Source organism: Anastrepha obliqua, chromosome 1, assembly GCF_027943255.1.
Source record: "Anastrepha obliqua isolate idAnaObli1 chromosome 1, idAnaObli1_1.0, whole genome shotgun sequence".
In the NCBI taxonomy this organism is placed as follows: domain Eukaryota; kingdom Metazoa; phylum Arthropoda; class Insecta; order Diptera; family Tephritidae; genus Anastrepha; species Anastrepha obliqua.
Window position 1 is genome coordinate 61,291,065 of NC_072892.1, and position 17,607 is coordinate 61,308,671.

General features: G+C 37.9%; 2 protein-coding genes across 2 annotated transcripts in view; both read left to right on the forward strand.

Annotated features, from left to right (window-relative positions):
* LOC129253191 (irregular chiasm C-roughest protein-like) overlaps window positions 1-17,607 on the forward strand; it is a 215,594-nt gene that overhangs the window by 137,192 nt on the left and 60,795 nt on the right. The window contains exon 14 of the mRNA XM_054891468.1: window positions 4,349-4,565. Coding sequence (XP_054747443.1) covers window positions 4,349-4,565 — 217 coding nt within the window. The remainder of the gene's footprint in view (window positions 1-4,348; window positions 4,566-17,607) is intronic.
* LOC129240909 (pneumococcal serine-rich repeat protein-like) lies at window positions 4,582-12,316 on the forward strand. The gene is made up of 2 exons (XM_054876985.1): window positions 4,582-10,919; window positions 11,055-12,316. Exon 1 carries the CDS (start codon window positions 4,635-4,637, stop codon window positions 10,074-10,076), a length of 5,442 nt encoding a protein of 1,813 aa, XP_054732960.1. The 5' UTR covers window positions 4,582-4,634; the 3' UTR covers window positions 10,077-10,919; window positions 11,055-12,316.

Below are 17,607 nucleotides of genomic sequence, written 5' to 3' on the forward strand. Positions count from 1 at the left end.
CAGAAGTCACACGGAGCCAAATCAGGCGAATACGATGGTTGCGGGACGATATGCATGGAATTTTTGGCGAAATGGTCACGAAGAACGAGTCCAGTGTGAGACGGTGCATTATCGTGATGCAAAAACCAAGAGTTGTTGGCCCATAATTCTGGTCTTTTTAGACGAATTGCTTCACGTAAATGACGCCTAACGCTCAAATAACATTCCTTATTAACAGTTTGGCCAGGTGGAAGGAATTCATAGTGCACCACACCACGAAAATCGAAAAAAACTGTCATCATGACCTTTATTTTTGAACGACTTTGACATGCTCTTTTCGGTCTAGCCTCGCCTTTAGTACGATATTCGCTTGATTGGTCGGTTGTTTCAGGGTCGTAAGCATAAATCCAAGTCTCATCTCTCGTAATGATGCATTTGAGCTTGTCTTGATAGACTGAAAGCATTGTTTCACACACATCAACACGACGACTTTTTTCCAAGAAATTGAGTGTTTTCGGTACCAAAGGAGATTTGACTTTTCGTAGGCCCAAATGGTCTTTCAAAATGGTTTTCACAGATCCTTCTGATATTCCGATCATATCTGTAAGGTCTTTAACAGTCAACCGACGATTTTTGAGCACTAACTCACTTCACTTTATTCACGTGTTGGTCATCAGTTGACGTCGATGGTCGTCTGGAGCGCTCCAAGTCATCAACACGCTCTCGACCCTCTTTGAAGTCTTTGTACCACTTATAAACATTTTTCTGTGACATGGTCGAATCACCAAATGCCTTCTGTAACATGCTAAACGTTTCCGCAGCCGAAATTTCATTCCGTAAACAAAATTTGATGGCACTTCTCTGCTCAATCAAATCAGACATTGTAAAAATCGAAAAATGCACTCTTGGTCGTTTGGTAAACACAAGCGTAAATATATTACTGATAATGACATTCACATGAAAGTTGGCCCAGATGTTATTAACAGTGCTGCCAACTCATGAAAAAAATAACTAAATTTTAATCCCGCGAAGTTTGACAAATAAATTCACCTTACTTTTTGCCCACAGTAGTATATATATTTAGTTATGAAAGGCACTGTATATATAAATACATTTGTGGCTGTTGGTTAATATGGCGACCAAACTATACAATAACTTACAGCAAGCATCAGCAATATCAGTAATTATTATTTTTTTCTTTTTTCAATTATTCTTGAATATACGTACAAGTAATTGCATAAATTCACAATATTGATAGCAATTTCCCCACCACTTAAAAACTATTATGAATATATATGTATATAAATATATATTCTCATGTTTTGTTTCGCACAAATATACATTAACCTGTTACAAATATGCATTAGAAGATATTAGTATTAGATATGAGCTGGATTCACTCACTACGATCCTTCGAAGCAAAATCTATTTTCGTCTCAATTCGCCCGCAACCAAATCAAATGAATTTAGCACGCTGATTATTATGCTTTCTGAATTATTTATAGACTTACAAATTTGCTTCATAAATACTACTTAAACCTCTCTACACACATATACTATATGTATGTGTGTATGTGCCTACTGCATGACGGTGTTGAATTGAGCTAAACTTTTTGGCATTTCAGCCACAACACATTCATTACGAAAATTGTTATTACGAAAGCATGCGTTGACTATCTATTACAATAACAATGGGTCACTTATTCACTTGGCCATGCACTACGAGAATCGAAATATTTTGGTGAAGCAATCACACTTACGCACTTACATAAAACCGCATAAGCATAAATTTCGGCAATGTCGTACCTTTTAGTCATTTACGCAACAGCTAAAGTTTCGTTTTAATTTAATTCAATTCAATTCAATTTATTCTGACACATTGTTAGTTGTCATGTTTCTGTAGTTGCCACACTTTTTGACAGTTTTTGTGACTGCAAGAGGTTTAGGAGGGTAACTGCTGTGTTGAGTTGCTTTGCTAATTAAAATTATACCTTGAAAATATTTCGGTTGAGTTGAATGACCAGCTTTAGCTTACGGGTATTAGCATTGAAAAGTCTAAGATCTGTTGACATGAAATACAGCTATTACGATGTATTTTTTTTATTATTTCATGTAATATATTTTGTGGCCTCACCGTGGCCATGTCTACAGTGCTAAGATCTTCCAACATATAGCAATTAGTGGTTTGAAATTTTCTAATTTATCTATCAGTTTTGTTCCTTTTTTTTACCTGGAGGCCCTATGCTCCACCGAGGAACCACAGGAAAAAATATATATAACAGTTTTATAAGTAGAAATGTATCACAATACTGTGTTCAAAGAGTAAGGTGAATTTTGTTACAAAATGAGAAATGAATATGTTTTCTTCAAAATTATTTTCATCACCTTCAAGGCATCTCGCTTCGATACAATTTATTTATGCCAACGTGTTTTGCTTCCCCGAAGCATGCCAAAGAGTGATTTGTTGTAATTTTGCACTCTTGGTGACTCTAATTTACCAAACATTGAATGGGTCTATGTAGATAATAATTATTCATTAAGATTATGATTTATGGATTCATACTTTGCGAATAATTTTATAAGTTTAAACCCTATTCAAGTCAAAAGTTTTAAACACGAGCTTCCTAGAATTCTTGACGTCGTCTAAATAATGCTAATATGAGTGTCTCAATCCGTAAAAGCCTCGGTCTCATATCGAATTCCATTGATAATCATTTTCCTCTAACTAAAGAGTGATCAATTTAGAGGTATCGGACTTTAAATTGAAATAAAACAGCGAAAAAGCAAATTGATTGGGAAATCTTTATTATATTTGTATATTGTAGAACCATTCATGAAATTTATTTTTACATATAATCCCTTTCATATATTGACCATTACTGCGCCGTAATTCAGCCATCAGTAAACACCAATTTTACATGACTCGCTGGCCGACTTCGATCGATATCTCGTGAATAACTTTAGCAATGTTGGCTTCAAATGCTTCAATCGAAGCTGGTTTATCCATAAAGATTTTTGACTTTACACATCCTCACAAATAAAAGTCCAAAGGTGTGATCTCACACGATCTTGGTGGCCAAACTACTGGTCCGAGACGAGAAATAAATTGCACACCGAAACGATGTAGCAGTAAATCCATTGCTTCATGATTATTTTAATAAATCTGTACAAATAAAATCAATTAGTGTTAAAAACATCAATATTTAGTAGGTCCACTCTTTGCTTTGAGAACAGCAGCAATTCTCTGCGGCATGCTGGGTACAAGTTTTGCACATTCGGCTTTGAACTTGAGTACCTCTTGCCATAGCATCTACACTGCGTATAACACAAGGTGTTTTTTACTATTTATTTCTCAATTTTAGTAGTTTTTTTTTTAAACATAATTCATTCTACAACAAAAACCGTATAAGCTCTAGACTTTGCTAATAGTCTTGTGCATTTCCTCCATATAACGAAGGTGCGATATTTCTTTTATATGGAAGAAAACAAATATCAGTAACCAAAAATTGTCAAAAATTAACGTGATTTTTAGAGACTTGAAACTCGAATTTCAATAGGCTATAAAACTGCACACCTGAAAACTTTCCAAAATTCTGATGATGTGGAAAGTTTTAATGAAAATTTGCTGAATTGTTTTTTTTTTTTTTTAATTTACACAAAGTTTGTAGCTCGGATTCACTTATATTTATATGGTTTTATATTGGAATTAATTAGATTTTCATAAAAAATTATTAAAATTATTATAATTGGGAAAAAAATAGTAGAAAATTACAGTGTTATAAGTAGTGTAGATGCATTGGCAAAGGATATTCACGTTTAAAGCCGTATGGTGGTAATTCCTCATCCAGCTTTTTACACTATCCATTATTCATAAGTTCATCAACGAGTACTCTCCCATCTTTCTTTGGCACTTTTTTATATTTCAAAATAATTTTTTGTGCAGGTTTAAAGTAGTTCAGCTGCATCACAGTTTTTAAGTTCAAATCTTTATTTTGATTTATTTTACCGAAAAAATAGTATTCCGTCCACATTTTTCCTTCTTTTCCTTCATTACGTTTCCATTTTTTTGTTTGTGTTATATTTGTGGTTGATATTTTTTTTCGTGCATGGTTTTTTCATTTATATTGGCTAAGCTATTTATTACATTCCTTTTTCTCACATCTTTTCTTGAATACGTTGCCAATTTTCTCGCAAATGTTTTTGTCATCAAGTTTTGCGATTTGCACGCATTTGGCTTGAGGGGTTGGCTTGCTTACAAAACGCAATACGCAACAAAACTAATCAACATTTTTTTGTATTCTTCTTCTTTATTATTCTACTTTCATGCTTGGCTTTGTGCTGTCACGTGTTGTTTGGCGTGGCTGCGTAGTGAAAAAGCTGATTTGAAATCACGTTCGGACAGTACCAGTGGCCCACAGGGTGACTCTATATATACCACGCCAGCTGGCTTTCATCATCATCAACAGCAACAACAAGCACAACAACTGCAACAACAACATCAGCAACAACAAGCCCAACAGCAGCAACAACACCAACAACAGCACCATCATTTGCAATCCGCACACGGATCACCGGAGGCAATGAAGGTACGCATGGCTGCAATGATATTACAGCCGCCAACTAGGGTCTAGCAGGCAATTAATAATAATAATATAATGAATAATATAAATCATACGAATCATAATAATAATATAAATAATGGTAGTAATACGAATGCCACCACTACACCAACAACTACTTTAGTAACAACAATAACATCAACCACAACAACTACCACGACAAATAATATAGCTAGCGTTAGTAGTAACAACAACAACAATTCGCATAATAACAACCATAACAATAACAGCAATAGCAATAGCAACAACCAAAACACATTGCATATGAATGCAACAACAACAAATACATTAAACACAACTGCCGCGCGTGACGCCACTGACGTGAACGCAAAAACGTGTACAGAGTCAGACGCGCCAACTAGTGCGGACGGTGATGAGAATGACGGCAGCGAAAGCGCCAATGACACAGACAACAACAACGACAATGGTAAGGACGAAGATGCTGACGATGACAAGTGTGACAAATTTATGGCCAAAGGCTGCAACCAAAGCAGACAGCAGAGCTATCAGAGTGATGACGCAGACAGAGCAAAAGACTTCAGCGAGAGCGCTAATAAGAGACAAACCAAAACAAATACAACGAGCACTAAAAGGCAGCAATGCCAACAACAGACTGCAGCAGCGCTAAGTAGTGCGCCATTTGAACAAAGCAACGATAACAATGAAGCGAATAGTAAAAACACTAATCTGTCGACTAGCGGCAACAAAAGCAATAGCACCAGCATCAGCACAGGTGGTAATAGTAGTAGTGGTGGTAGTACACTTAGCGGTAATGCCACTACTAATTTCGTACGCGATCATAATCTGACAAACAATATAGACTACACTAAGCACGGCAATAGCGATAAGCAGCAACTGCTCTTGAATATAACTGAACCGCACTCATTTGCCAGCGCTGACGATAAGCTACTCAATACGCGCACGCAACAAAAGCTGCGTTTTAGTCAGCGCCGCTTGCGCACCAAAGCGCTGGTTGACAGTCTGCCACCAAGATTGAAAATGCCTGCAGGCAGCATACAAGCGAACTTTGCGTGCGCGCTAGCTCTCAATGCTTCAAGCGCTGGCGATGAGTTGCTGGTGGGTAGTAATGAGTTGTTGCAAAAGATGAGCATCAATAATCCCTTCTATCGTTTTCGCAAACAGTCCACCTCTTTGAAGGAGATGCGCGCGGTGGCGTATGCGGAGCGGTGCCTACGCAAAGCGCACTCCGACACAGACATATTCAACTGGCAGCTGGTGAGTGAAGAAGAGGACTTAGGTAGTAGTGGCGCATGGGTTGATGCACAGTTTGCGCGTGCTGTATTAGCGGGTATGGGGGGACGCGCGTTATGGGGTAGAAGCGCGCAATCCAATGGGCCACAAAAACGTGGCGAAACTGCCGTACAGCTGACTGCAGCAGATGGTAGTGTTGTAGTTGTATTAGATAATAAGCATGCTAGCGTAGTAAGTAAGCCTATATTGTTGAGTAGTCTCGAAGAGTTGCTCGATGGCAGTATTACGGACGAGGCGACTCATGGCTCGCGCGGTTATTTGCTGGACGCAGTCGCCGCTGAACGCGCATTCGCCGACACCGCCAACGAAACGGATAACAGCACTGTCATCACGAATCCCTTCTCCATCTTCCATGACGACGATGTGCTAATGCTAAGCGTAAATACGCGTCTACGTGCCGCTTCAAGCGCTTCACAACAACAGCGGCCACTAAAGAAGCGCCAACGCTCCGAACGTTCTATACGACGTCTCTTCGAAGCAAGCAATGAAGCGGCGGCGGGTGCTAAACGCGCACACGCCACACCAACCAACTATCAAACAAGCATCAGCGCGCGTCAGCACTACTTGCATGGCATACCTGTAAGCCGTTTCGAGCGACAGGACTTTGTCAGCACCACCGCGGCTATGACATTGAAAGAGGCATCCAAATCTAACAAACTCAGACCAAAACACGTCTTCAAGAACCTCTCGCTACGCAAAATTCACAAGTCAGCAAGCGGTTTGCCGGCCACCACGCACATCGTCACATCCAACGCCTGCGATGCCGTGGGCGATCTCAACGCCCTGCCGCAAATGAAAAAACTCAAAATCACCTATCCAAATCGCACACAAAGTATACACAGCGCGTTGGATGTCAGCTCTGGTACGCAACTCAGCGTCGGGCTTGTGAGTCCGGCAGGGGCTGGAGGCGGTGCGGTTAAGCATTCCTATTTTGAACGTCTGCAAGCGAAAACGCGGCAGGGTCTACAAAAGCTGCGCGATAAGTGTCGCAACTTCAAACAGGCCGCAGGACACCATCAGCATGCAGCCACCGGCAGCGGATTCAGCACGCTTGCCAAGGATGACAGTTTTCGCTTCATAGGCGATCGCGCGCGCATCAGCAGCTACGAGTCGAAATGTGCCGCGCTTAATGGCAGCGGCTGTGGTGGCCGCCAACAAGCCACCATCTATAAGAGTTACAAGTCTGAAATCGATTTATCAAAGAATTTGCATTATCTGGATGCATACTTGGAGGAGAATTTCGATCAGCAACTGCGCAGCACCAAACAATCAGCGAATTCTGTAGGGCGCGTAAACGCCGCACGTTTGCAACGCCAGAAGCAGCAATTGGATAGCAGTGAAGCGAAACAAAAGCGTGGATCGCCACAAGATGCGAAAACACTGTTTGGACGTGCGCATAAACGAAGTCTCTCGGCGGCGCAAAAATCCATGGCAGCGACTGAGCAGAGACCAACGCCTGCGACCACCACCAATAATTATGAGAATCTTGACACTTTGCCGATGGTGAGACGCGGGTGCTCTGATTCACTCAGCAGCTCAGATTATGCTTCGGTATTCAGCGGACCCACATTGGCGGTCGAACCGGTTACTCCAAGCTCAGCTGGTGCTACTGAGCCGATCACGCCATCTCTAGTAGATGATGCAAGCAGCAGCACTGGCTTGCGGTACGAACACCCAAAGATGTCGCAATATTTCTTCAACAAGCTCGATCTAGAAGGCTCGGCAGATCTTTTGCTAGCGACCGAAGGCCATGGCAGTAGTGAGACGGCCACTTGTTTCTTCAACGTCGGCAGCGAACATGATTTAGATGACGAGCAAGGCAATTTCGACGCTATAGGCGCTGCGGGCGATGCCGCATTGTTGGTAGATTACGGTCGCGCAGCCAATTTGGATACCAGCATACGCATACTTGTCAACGAAGCGGAAGACACAGATTTCCAACAAGAACTCGAGCGTCACTTGGCTACAACGAAACAGCGTCGGGAGACGAGCGCCACCACTGATTGGTATCAACAGCAGTTTCAACAACAGCTCGGTGCCGCTGATGAGCGCAATTTCCTGCTGGCATATAATGAGAATTTAGCCGAAAGCCATTTCTATCGTTCGCTCAATCAGCATTTACAGCAGCAACAGAAGCAGCGACAAAGGGAACTATGCTTTGATGCCAACGCTGATGTGAATGATGATGATGATGAAGCGAATCACATTGGCGCTGTCATCACAAACGACGTGCAGAGTGTTGACGGCAGTGACAAAGACTTCCATTATGAAAGCTACTTAGAACACTTCTATCGCGCGAGATCCGGTCGGCAAACACGTAAAGCGAACTCAATCGGCTACGATGATGAACGCGTAGCTGTAGGCGCTGGCAGCGGAGTTGAAGGTGAAGATATCACCGATACCGAAAGTGGTTATATCACACGTAGCGCCTTCAGACGCGCCGCGCGTGGTCGCAAAGCGGGCGGTAGCGCATTTGAATTGCGACATAGCGCATTTCTGTTACTTGGCGAAAATCTAAGCAACAGTAATGACCGAAATAAAGACGTTGTAGATATGATGTCAGGCAATAGCCGCGCTGCTTATTATGCGCACCAATTTTACGGCTTTGGGGGAGGCGCTGCCGCATCGGCCACGCAAGAGGTAGGCGCAAGTGATGTAAGTGCCGATAAAACCAAACTGCCACTGGCGCCAACAAATAAAATCACAGCGGTTACGCACATGAGTGGTAATTTAGCAAATATGAAAGGCAGGCAACTTGATGGGTTGACAGCGGCATATACTAGAGCGGATGTGCAAGCGGTGGCAACGGCGGAGCTTAAAGAACGCAACGAACGCGGCGAACGCTTTAGTGGCTCCACGAAATCAGCAATAGACGCTACAACTAATTTGCTTGGTAAAAATATTGACGCGTACAATTTCGCAGCAACCGAAGCAGCTTTGTTGGGGGAACATGGCGCTGTCAATAGTATGCCAAATACGCACTACGTTTCTACAAGCGGCAAGGATAATATTGTTGCACCGCATGTTTACATTGAAAGTGCGGCGAAAAATGCCACAGCTGCGCCAACAACGCTTGCCGCGCTACCCATTGTCACAGCCGCAACATCGCCAACAAATTTGCAACAGCCAAATAGCGGTTTTGTAAAAACAAGCACTTATTTACAACAACAGCAACGGCACGAAAGGCAGAAGTTGCAACAACAACAGCATCAGCAGCTGATACCAGCACCAACTGCGGCCGCCGCTGCATTGTTTATGGACGGCAGCAAACATAGCGGAAAATCCGGACATAACATGGAGGCGGCCTTGTCCAGTGGTGCAAGTAATCGCTACATGTTGGACAACATGCGCCGGCAGCACCAACAGCAGCAACATCACCAACAGAAATCTGCGAATTCCGTCAGCTCGTCGCTTTCGCTGTCCACTTCCTCCTCATCAAATTCGTCCGTCTCACAACCTGTGGCACACAACCAACAACAACAATTATTGTTATCTGCCACCACAGCACCAACACAGGCCAAGTATATGCAAACACACCAACAACAACACAAGCAGCTGCCACTTACAACCTATCATGCGCGCCGTAGCTCCACTGCCTCAAATGCCTCATCATCCGACAATTTCGACTCGTTCATTGCGGTGCGTAGCGCACAAACTACAAGTGGCATTGAGTTGGCTTCCCCAGCCGCTAGCACTGCATTGCAACCTGATTATGCGGTTAGCACAAAATTTTCCGGCAACAGCGCCAGCACATATCAACAACAGCGCCAACAAATGCTATCTAGCGCACATACGCGCGCTCAATCGACCGCGCACTACCCCACCTCTCCTTCCAGTGGCGGTAGCAGCAGTACTGTGCCGCTCATCAGCGCGCTGAACTACTATGGCACAGGCAGTGGTGGTGGCGGGGGTGGTGGTAGTGCATCGGATAGCACACACGCCGCATATGCCTCATCGACAGCGTCAGCATCGGCTTCCTCATCATCGTCGTCTTCGTCGACCAATCACAAATATGCGCTGACCGCGAATGCTTCAGCGATCGCCAGTAATAACTACGCATTGCTCGCACAAATGCATTACGGCAGTAAGGGGGCAGGTGCGCACAGCGGAGGAACCGTGGGTGGCAGCACATGCGCGACGGGTCCGTCTATATCGCCGTCGTACGCCAGTGAGCGCAAGCCATTCATACTTGAATATGAGTGTTAGCGCCAAATTGGGATGGAAGCGAGGGTGAGGTAGAGTGAATGAACATTTCACGCAAGCAACTTGCGGAAGAGAGAGAGTAGTGAGCTATTTTTTCGAATGCCATTTCCATTTTTACCTTTTCAGTTGAACGATTTCCGCATTCCTTAAAATTATGTAGATACTATAGACGAGGAAAGTTAAACAAGTTTGCAGAATAAACTTTGGACGTCCTCGACCCGGGCTGACCTCCATACGCACTGTGTCTCCTAATCATCGAAGCCTTAGGGATTTCATAAGTTTCCAAAACATTAACTTTTTTTACACATTTCTCACAAGCAGACACCTCCCATAATCAAACACATTTGTCAGTCCCTTAGGTATCCCCTTAAGAGCGAATACTCCGTAATTCAGTGAAATAGGATACTCGACTTTCAGTGGAAATGTGTCCCTTAAAATTCTTTCATAACTACTTATATAGCCTAAGCTTCTTGCCACCAGTCAAGCTTATCTTTCTTAATTTCTTTCTCACACTCGCCCTCTCTTGCTATCTCTCTCGCTTGCTACTTCTGCCTCTAACTCCGTCGCTTCCATAAGTTTTTTCTAATGCTCTCCGCCGCTTTCTTTAGCACTCCGCAAGCCTCTGCAAATTTGGCTAACGATTTTCGTGAATCTAATGAAAAACCATATCAATTAAAATAATAAAATCTGCAGCAAATGTAAGTCATCTTCAAAATAATGTATTATTAAAAAAAATACAAATGATATCAATATTACAAAAATAAGGATGACCATTCGGAAGTGTAAAAGTAATGCCGCAGAAGTGCGTGAAATTGTAATCCGTTCAAGAAACCTATGAAAATAAGTGTGAGTAAAAAAAGAAATAATTTTAAAAATTAGTTTTGTATTAAAAATATTTCATGTGTGTAATAAAATAGTAGGCTAAAAATATAAACTCTTTCGAAAATAATGAAAGAAGCCAGTTAAACATATCCTTTTCAGAATTGACAAACCAATGCAGCCTAATAATAGTTAACTACTACAACATTGAAAGAATGAAAATGCAAATTTTAGCAGCAAAACATATTCTTCAGTTCACATAAAAATTATACGAGCAATTGAATATAATTATATTTTACAAACCACTTAGTTATCTTTGTTTATGTACATAAATACTAGCTGGGAATCCTAGAAAATTTTTTAAATCTGAAATTGTAAATTGGCAAACTTTAAAATTTTTGTAATGCATAAACTAGGCCTGTCAATATTGTTAAACAATATCAGTCCCGAATTTTCGAGATTTATATGCTAAAATATACCTCTATCTTTTATAAAAAGTACCCAAAAATTGTCCCTCAGCTTTAAGTCTAGCGAGTTCTCTGACCGCGACACTATCACCAAATTTTGCTCGTTAAGGCGGTAGCGATTGTCCTGGTTGAATAACAAAGTGTACCTTCTTGCATAAAAATATGAACGCTTAAGGCATAGCTCAAACTTTACAACTCGAGATTAGCGCCACGGCTGGATGTTTCACTCTTCGAAAAACGCAGACAGTGGTAAAGCCATAGTTGCCAACTTAGTGCTTTAAGCATTAGATTTAGGGCCTGTTTGAAAATTAAAACGCCCAAAAAATGTTTTAGTGCCGACTGTCTTTATAGTGTTTTTTCTGAACTCAAATGCAATGTACATCCACTTTTCATAGATCGTTAAAACATGAAATAATTTTGAATATTTAAAGCTGGTGTAAGTTGTCATATCGATAGTAAACAACTTCATAAATATTTTAAATATGACTTGAAGTAATTCTTATGGCCCTAAGTTAAAAATGATGAGGAAATAGACGGTGTAATAAAAATATATAGAGGCTACCTTTTTTTACAGAATCATTTCGAACGAAAAAATTTGGTGTAATTGAATTCTATGATTATTATTATTTTTATTATTATTATGAAGAATTTAGGTTAGGTGAGGTTGAGTGGCTGTCATCCGACACATTTTGAGCCTGAATAGTCCCATTGTACCACTGGAGCTCGTCTTTTACACTAATGAGTCTTCTCTGAACCAACCTGTGTATTGAAGGCATTTTATTAATTTCGGCAACCCTCTTTGTGCGGCCTCTTTAGAGCTGTCAAGAAAGGCGAATCCGAGCGTGGAAAGCCTCTTTCGGTAGCAATGCGCAATGTATGTACATAGGATGTGTTCCACGGTTTCCTCTTCCTCAATATCTTGTCCTCTTCTTCAATATCTTCTTCAATATCCCAGTCTCTTTGGCCTGTTTGTATCCCTAAGATTCAGTAACGATTTTGTGTGAGATCACGAATTTCGGGGTTGACTTCTCTTTTGGTATTAATTTTTTTTTTTTTTGTAACTGTCTGAAAAATATAATACTAACATTTATATATTAGAAAAAATTAGAGAAAAACGTCAAAAAAGTTATTTTTATAATCCAAAAAAAAAAACGGTAGTCCCAATTTTTTAATTACATTGAGATACCGAAATTTCGGGATTGACTTCTCTTTTACTACTAATTCTTTTGATTAAAAGTCATCTAAACACGGTAGTCTCGATATTTTAATTACATTGAGATCCCAAAATTTCAGGATTGACAACTCTTGATATTTTTTTTTAATTTTTTTGTTGTAATACTCTAAAAAAAAATAATTTTTTTTATGCGAAAATGTAAAATACAAATAATTTTTATATATAGTTTAGAAATATTGAGATTCGGAAATTTCGGGACTGACTTCCCTTTTACTACTCATTCATTTTTGTACTAATCTGTTAAAACGTCGTCTAAGCATGGTAATCCCGATGGTTTAGTTATATTGAAATCCGGAAATTTCAGGACTCGCTACTGCTTTGCTATTCATATTTTAATCCTCATAGTTTAACCCTTAACGGCCGAGGGAAAATTAGGAAAAATTCTAAAACATTTATAAGAATGAAAACTTAAACTAAACATTTAAACTGATTTATTTAGCTATGAATTCCATATATTTACTTGATATATAATTTTATATGATCCACAAACCAGGGATGTACAAAGTTGCAATATTTGTTAAATAAAACTACAGCGATGATAAATAAATGAAATAAAAACTGAATTTTTCTCATGTCCCCGGATCTTTCGTTTTCTATCGCATAAGTACTATGTCACCGTAGCGGGGACTTTCGATCGTTAAGGGTGAAAAATAATAAGATCCGAAATTTCGGGATTGACTTAACTTTTTTTATCTTTTTTTTTCTGTTTTTGAATAGTCTAAAAAACAATTTTTATTAGTAGGTGAAAAATGCTAAAAAATTGTATTTTTATAATTCGAAAAATTGGTAACCTCTAAGTATTGCAGAATGTTAGAAAAAACTATGCATACTAGTTTTTTATTATTATTTTCTATTTAATGCCCACTTAGCAACGAAAAAGCCAAAGGTTTTTGTAATCAAAATAAAATGTTGAAACAAAAATTACGAAATTTAAAAGCTGTTGACAATTGAAAATGCTCTTTGCTGTTATGAAATTTCCAAAACAAATAAAAAACAACAAAATACAAATAAAATATGCCACGTGTAAATAAAAAATTGCGAAAACCGGCACGCAACAACGACAAACAATAAAATAACTGCGAGGCAACTATACCAAAAACTTTGATAAATCGAAAACTATTGACAATAATGAGATTCAATTAAATAATTAAAATTACGATTAAAATTAAAATAAATATTGTACTTAAATATTATTGAATAGTTAAAATCTTAAGTAAATTTGCTAGTTAAACTATATAAAATTATAATTACAATAAATAACTGCAACGTAATATGTAATGTAATATGTATGTATGTATGTGCTAAGCATTATAGAAATTGTGACATATTTGTAAGTTACAACGAAGTGTTATTATTATTATTGGCGATATTAACTCCATTAATGAATTGAAATGCATGGAAATGCAAATTCAATTAACACTAAGCTGCATTAGCAAAAACCAAAAATTTCAAATTATAAGAGAAAAATAAAAAAAATTAATAAAAATTAATTGAATTCAATATGGAAGTTAAAATACATCTATGAACTAAATAGCAAAACAAGAAAATAATAAAATAAACGACTTGGAACAACAACAATTTTCAATTAAATAAATACAATTATTTGTGTGAATATCTAAACATAAACGAATCCAATGCATTTATATGTGTATGTGTGTACGTTTTTGTGTAAATATTAGAGGAGCAATCAAAGCTAACAAAAAAAAACATACATATAACAAAACAAACTTTTATTGTTACGCAAAATGTTAAAGCTATTTGGAAAATGCAAATGAAAAATGTTAAAATGAGTTGTGTTAAGTTTCCATTTATAATATACATAAACTTAAAAATATTTATAGTTATGAATGATTAAAAGAAATTAGCGCACTAAATGTAAAAAAGCAAAAATATTTGTAAACTGATGATTTCAAAATTCAATTTCAAAATTTATTTTCAATGTTAAGTTTATTCTTTTAAACGCGCGTGACTTAATATATTCCTGAATTTATGTAAGTTATTAGAAAGGATAAAAATATAAAATCACGTAAAACTTACAAGTTATTGAATGATCATAAAAAATGTATGTATAATGAAAAAATTTCAAAAAAAAATTCAATTAAAAATAATAATACTACGAAACTCATAACGCTAACTAATGACAAGTAAAATCACATTTTCAGTTGCATACCTGCCTAAATACATACGCGTAAATTTATTAAACCAAAAAAAAAATCCCTCTTTGAGCTTCCACTATGAAAAAATACCTGAATGTATGTCGGTATGTCAATAATAGCTTAAAACAGGAATAACAAAACTTCAGCACGCAAACTTAAATCCAAAGCTTTTCGCACACATACATGGAAGAAACTTACTAACGCTTTACTCATAAATACATACATACATAGAATAAAATTTGTGTAAAAAAATTAGTTTTTTTAAGTAATTCGGCACGTGGCTGCTCACTTATCTAACTCACAAAATACTTATAATAAAAATAAAATTTTGATTTTAATTAATTTTTGGTTTTTTATTTTAATTTCTTATTTTTTAATCAAACATACAGCAATGCACACTCGATTTAAAGTAAAAAAATATGTGCGGGTAAATACTACAAAGTTCACGCAAAATACTTGTATTGATAATAAAAGCGCATCTGCTTCCAGTATGCCAGTACTCTCCCCACCCTATCGGCCAATGTGAAAATTTTCAATAAGATTTAGTTTGCACTAGAGAACAAATAGGACATTTTTTCATGAACGCAAAGCCAATTAGCCGCCGTAGCCGAATGGGTTGGTGCGTGATCACCATTCGGAATTCACTGAGAGGTCGTTGGTTCGAATCTCGGTGAAAGCAAAATTAATAAAAACATTTTTCTAATAGCGGTCGCCGAGTGTATTTCTGCCATGAAAAAGCTCCTTATAAAAAATATCTGCCGTTCGGAGTCGACTCAAAAGTGTAGGTCACTCCATTTGTGGAACAACATCAAGGAAAACGCACGCCGCAAATAGGAGGTGGAGCTCGGCCACCTAGCAGAAGTGTACGCGCCAATTATTCATTTTTGTATTAAATCATTCCTATATTCATCCGAATTTCTTAGAATTATTCGCCATTTGTGAAAATAAGTTTGCGAAGTCGTCACTTTTAATTGAAATTCATATAAAAAGGTGGTGGTTACTTTATCCAAACATGTGCAAGGCATTCGCTCTCTTTTTGACCCTACGCTCCTCTCGGTGTTAAAAGAATATTATATACTATATATTCTCTTACGATCCATGGAATCATCACCAAAATTTTTAGAATTTTTCTCTTCGCTAAATCGTATTTTTTATACTCACTGGCGTCGATTCGATAATAGTATTTTTGATTTAAATAACATAAGGTTTCAATCCATAAAGTTCTGAAGCATGTTTTTGTAGAGGCAATATTTAAGCAAATAGTGACAAAGCAGGCAAGGCAGTAAGTGATGTGTAATAAAAATATAAATACAAAGTTCACTGCATCGACTGTATTCAAATCTACAGTATAATTTACGAAACCTCCACAGCTGCAGAAATCTCCAAGCGCAAAACTCTCATTATTTATTGAGGTTGCTCAAGGCCATTTCCAACTACTTATAGTAATATGGAGATACATACGAGAATATTAGGATGGCCCATGAGTATTAGGATGACCTAAAAAAATTTGTCTTATGCTTAGGAGGTAGCATTTGTTTGATAGCCAAAAAAACATATTTATATTTTATATTTTTATTTACAATTACCGGTGCATGCCGTCAGTGCTATAAAACATACTTTCCGTAATTTTGGTATACAATTTTTACAGGTCGATATTATTTAACGTCCTCTTTTAATTTCTCTTCACAAATGTTCAAAAATTTATGCCGAATTGAGAAAACCAGATTAATTTTTCTGTTTTTTTTTGTCACAGATCAGTTAAAATTTAAGATCGGCAAGTGAGAGGTTTTTCTATCGCCCAGGTTTAGCAAAACAAAATTTTTATCTAAATCAGATAATCCTAAGGTTGAGAATGTCTTTGTCGAAATAAAGCAAAAAACTACTCAGAAAGTCTTACTTCTCATGCTTCTTAGTGAAGCTATTTTTTATACTTGAAATTACATTTTAAGCCACTGTCATAAAGATATGCAATAGTTTTCATTTGAGACTACCTTCTGCTAACTTATGAACGCCTAGTAAATTAAAAGAGGAAAGGGAACATTGAATAATAAAAATATCCAAAAATTATTAGGCAAACTGCTATGGTAGGATTTCGAAACAATGTGCAGCGCCAGGTCGAAAACGAACATAAACTCCAATAATGCATGACCCATAAACGGCCCAGCTAAGGCTTTGAATTAAGATTTGGATTAGGATTAGGAATAATTTCCTACACGCGATTGCAGACTCATGCAAGTCTCTGCCAGCAAAGTTATATTACATGTTTCGATAGAAGAAGAAATGTTATAATAAGGAAAATCACTCACTGGCAAAGCAACTATAAGAACACTTCAGCAGAAGAGAAGGAACAAGAGACGTTGTACAAGTGTTAAGAAAGGTGTTATATAATAAGATTTTCAATATCTAAAATGGAACTTCCATTATGGTGTACAGCTAATGGAAAAATATTGCAATGGACACAAAAATTGTAGATTCCTCTCCATAGTCGCAAATTGGACTCTAGTATCGAAATTTTCGAAAAGCAAAAAAGGAGTAAAGCCAGTATAATGTAGTCTAACAAGATTTATAGAAGGTAGCTTCACATGATTCATTGACGTAACGAATGAGAAAGGCAGTATTGGCAATTTGAACAACAAATCAATTCAAGCAATTTTAATTGAAAAACGTTAGGTTATACTTTAGCTGAGTTCCGAAAGCCATCAAGAGCGCAAATGTTAAGATGCGGACAGTTCCAAAAAATTTAAACACAAACCATATTGCCATAGAACGAGTTTCAAAAGCCAACGATAGATGTACAAATAAGTAATCCTTATTGATTTCCTCTTTTAGTTACAATTCAATAATCGGAAATAAGATCG

What these genes read in the sequence shown, in the direction of transcription:
- LOC129240909 (XM_054876985.1), top strand. Translation starts at nt 4,635, where the DNA reads ATGAATAATATAAATCATACGAATCATAATAATAATATAAATAATGGT.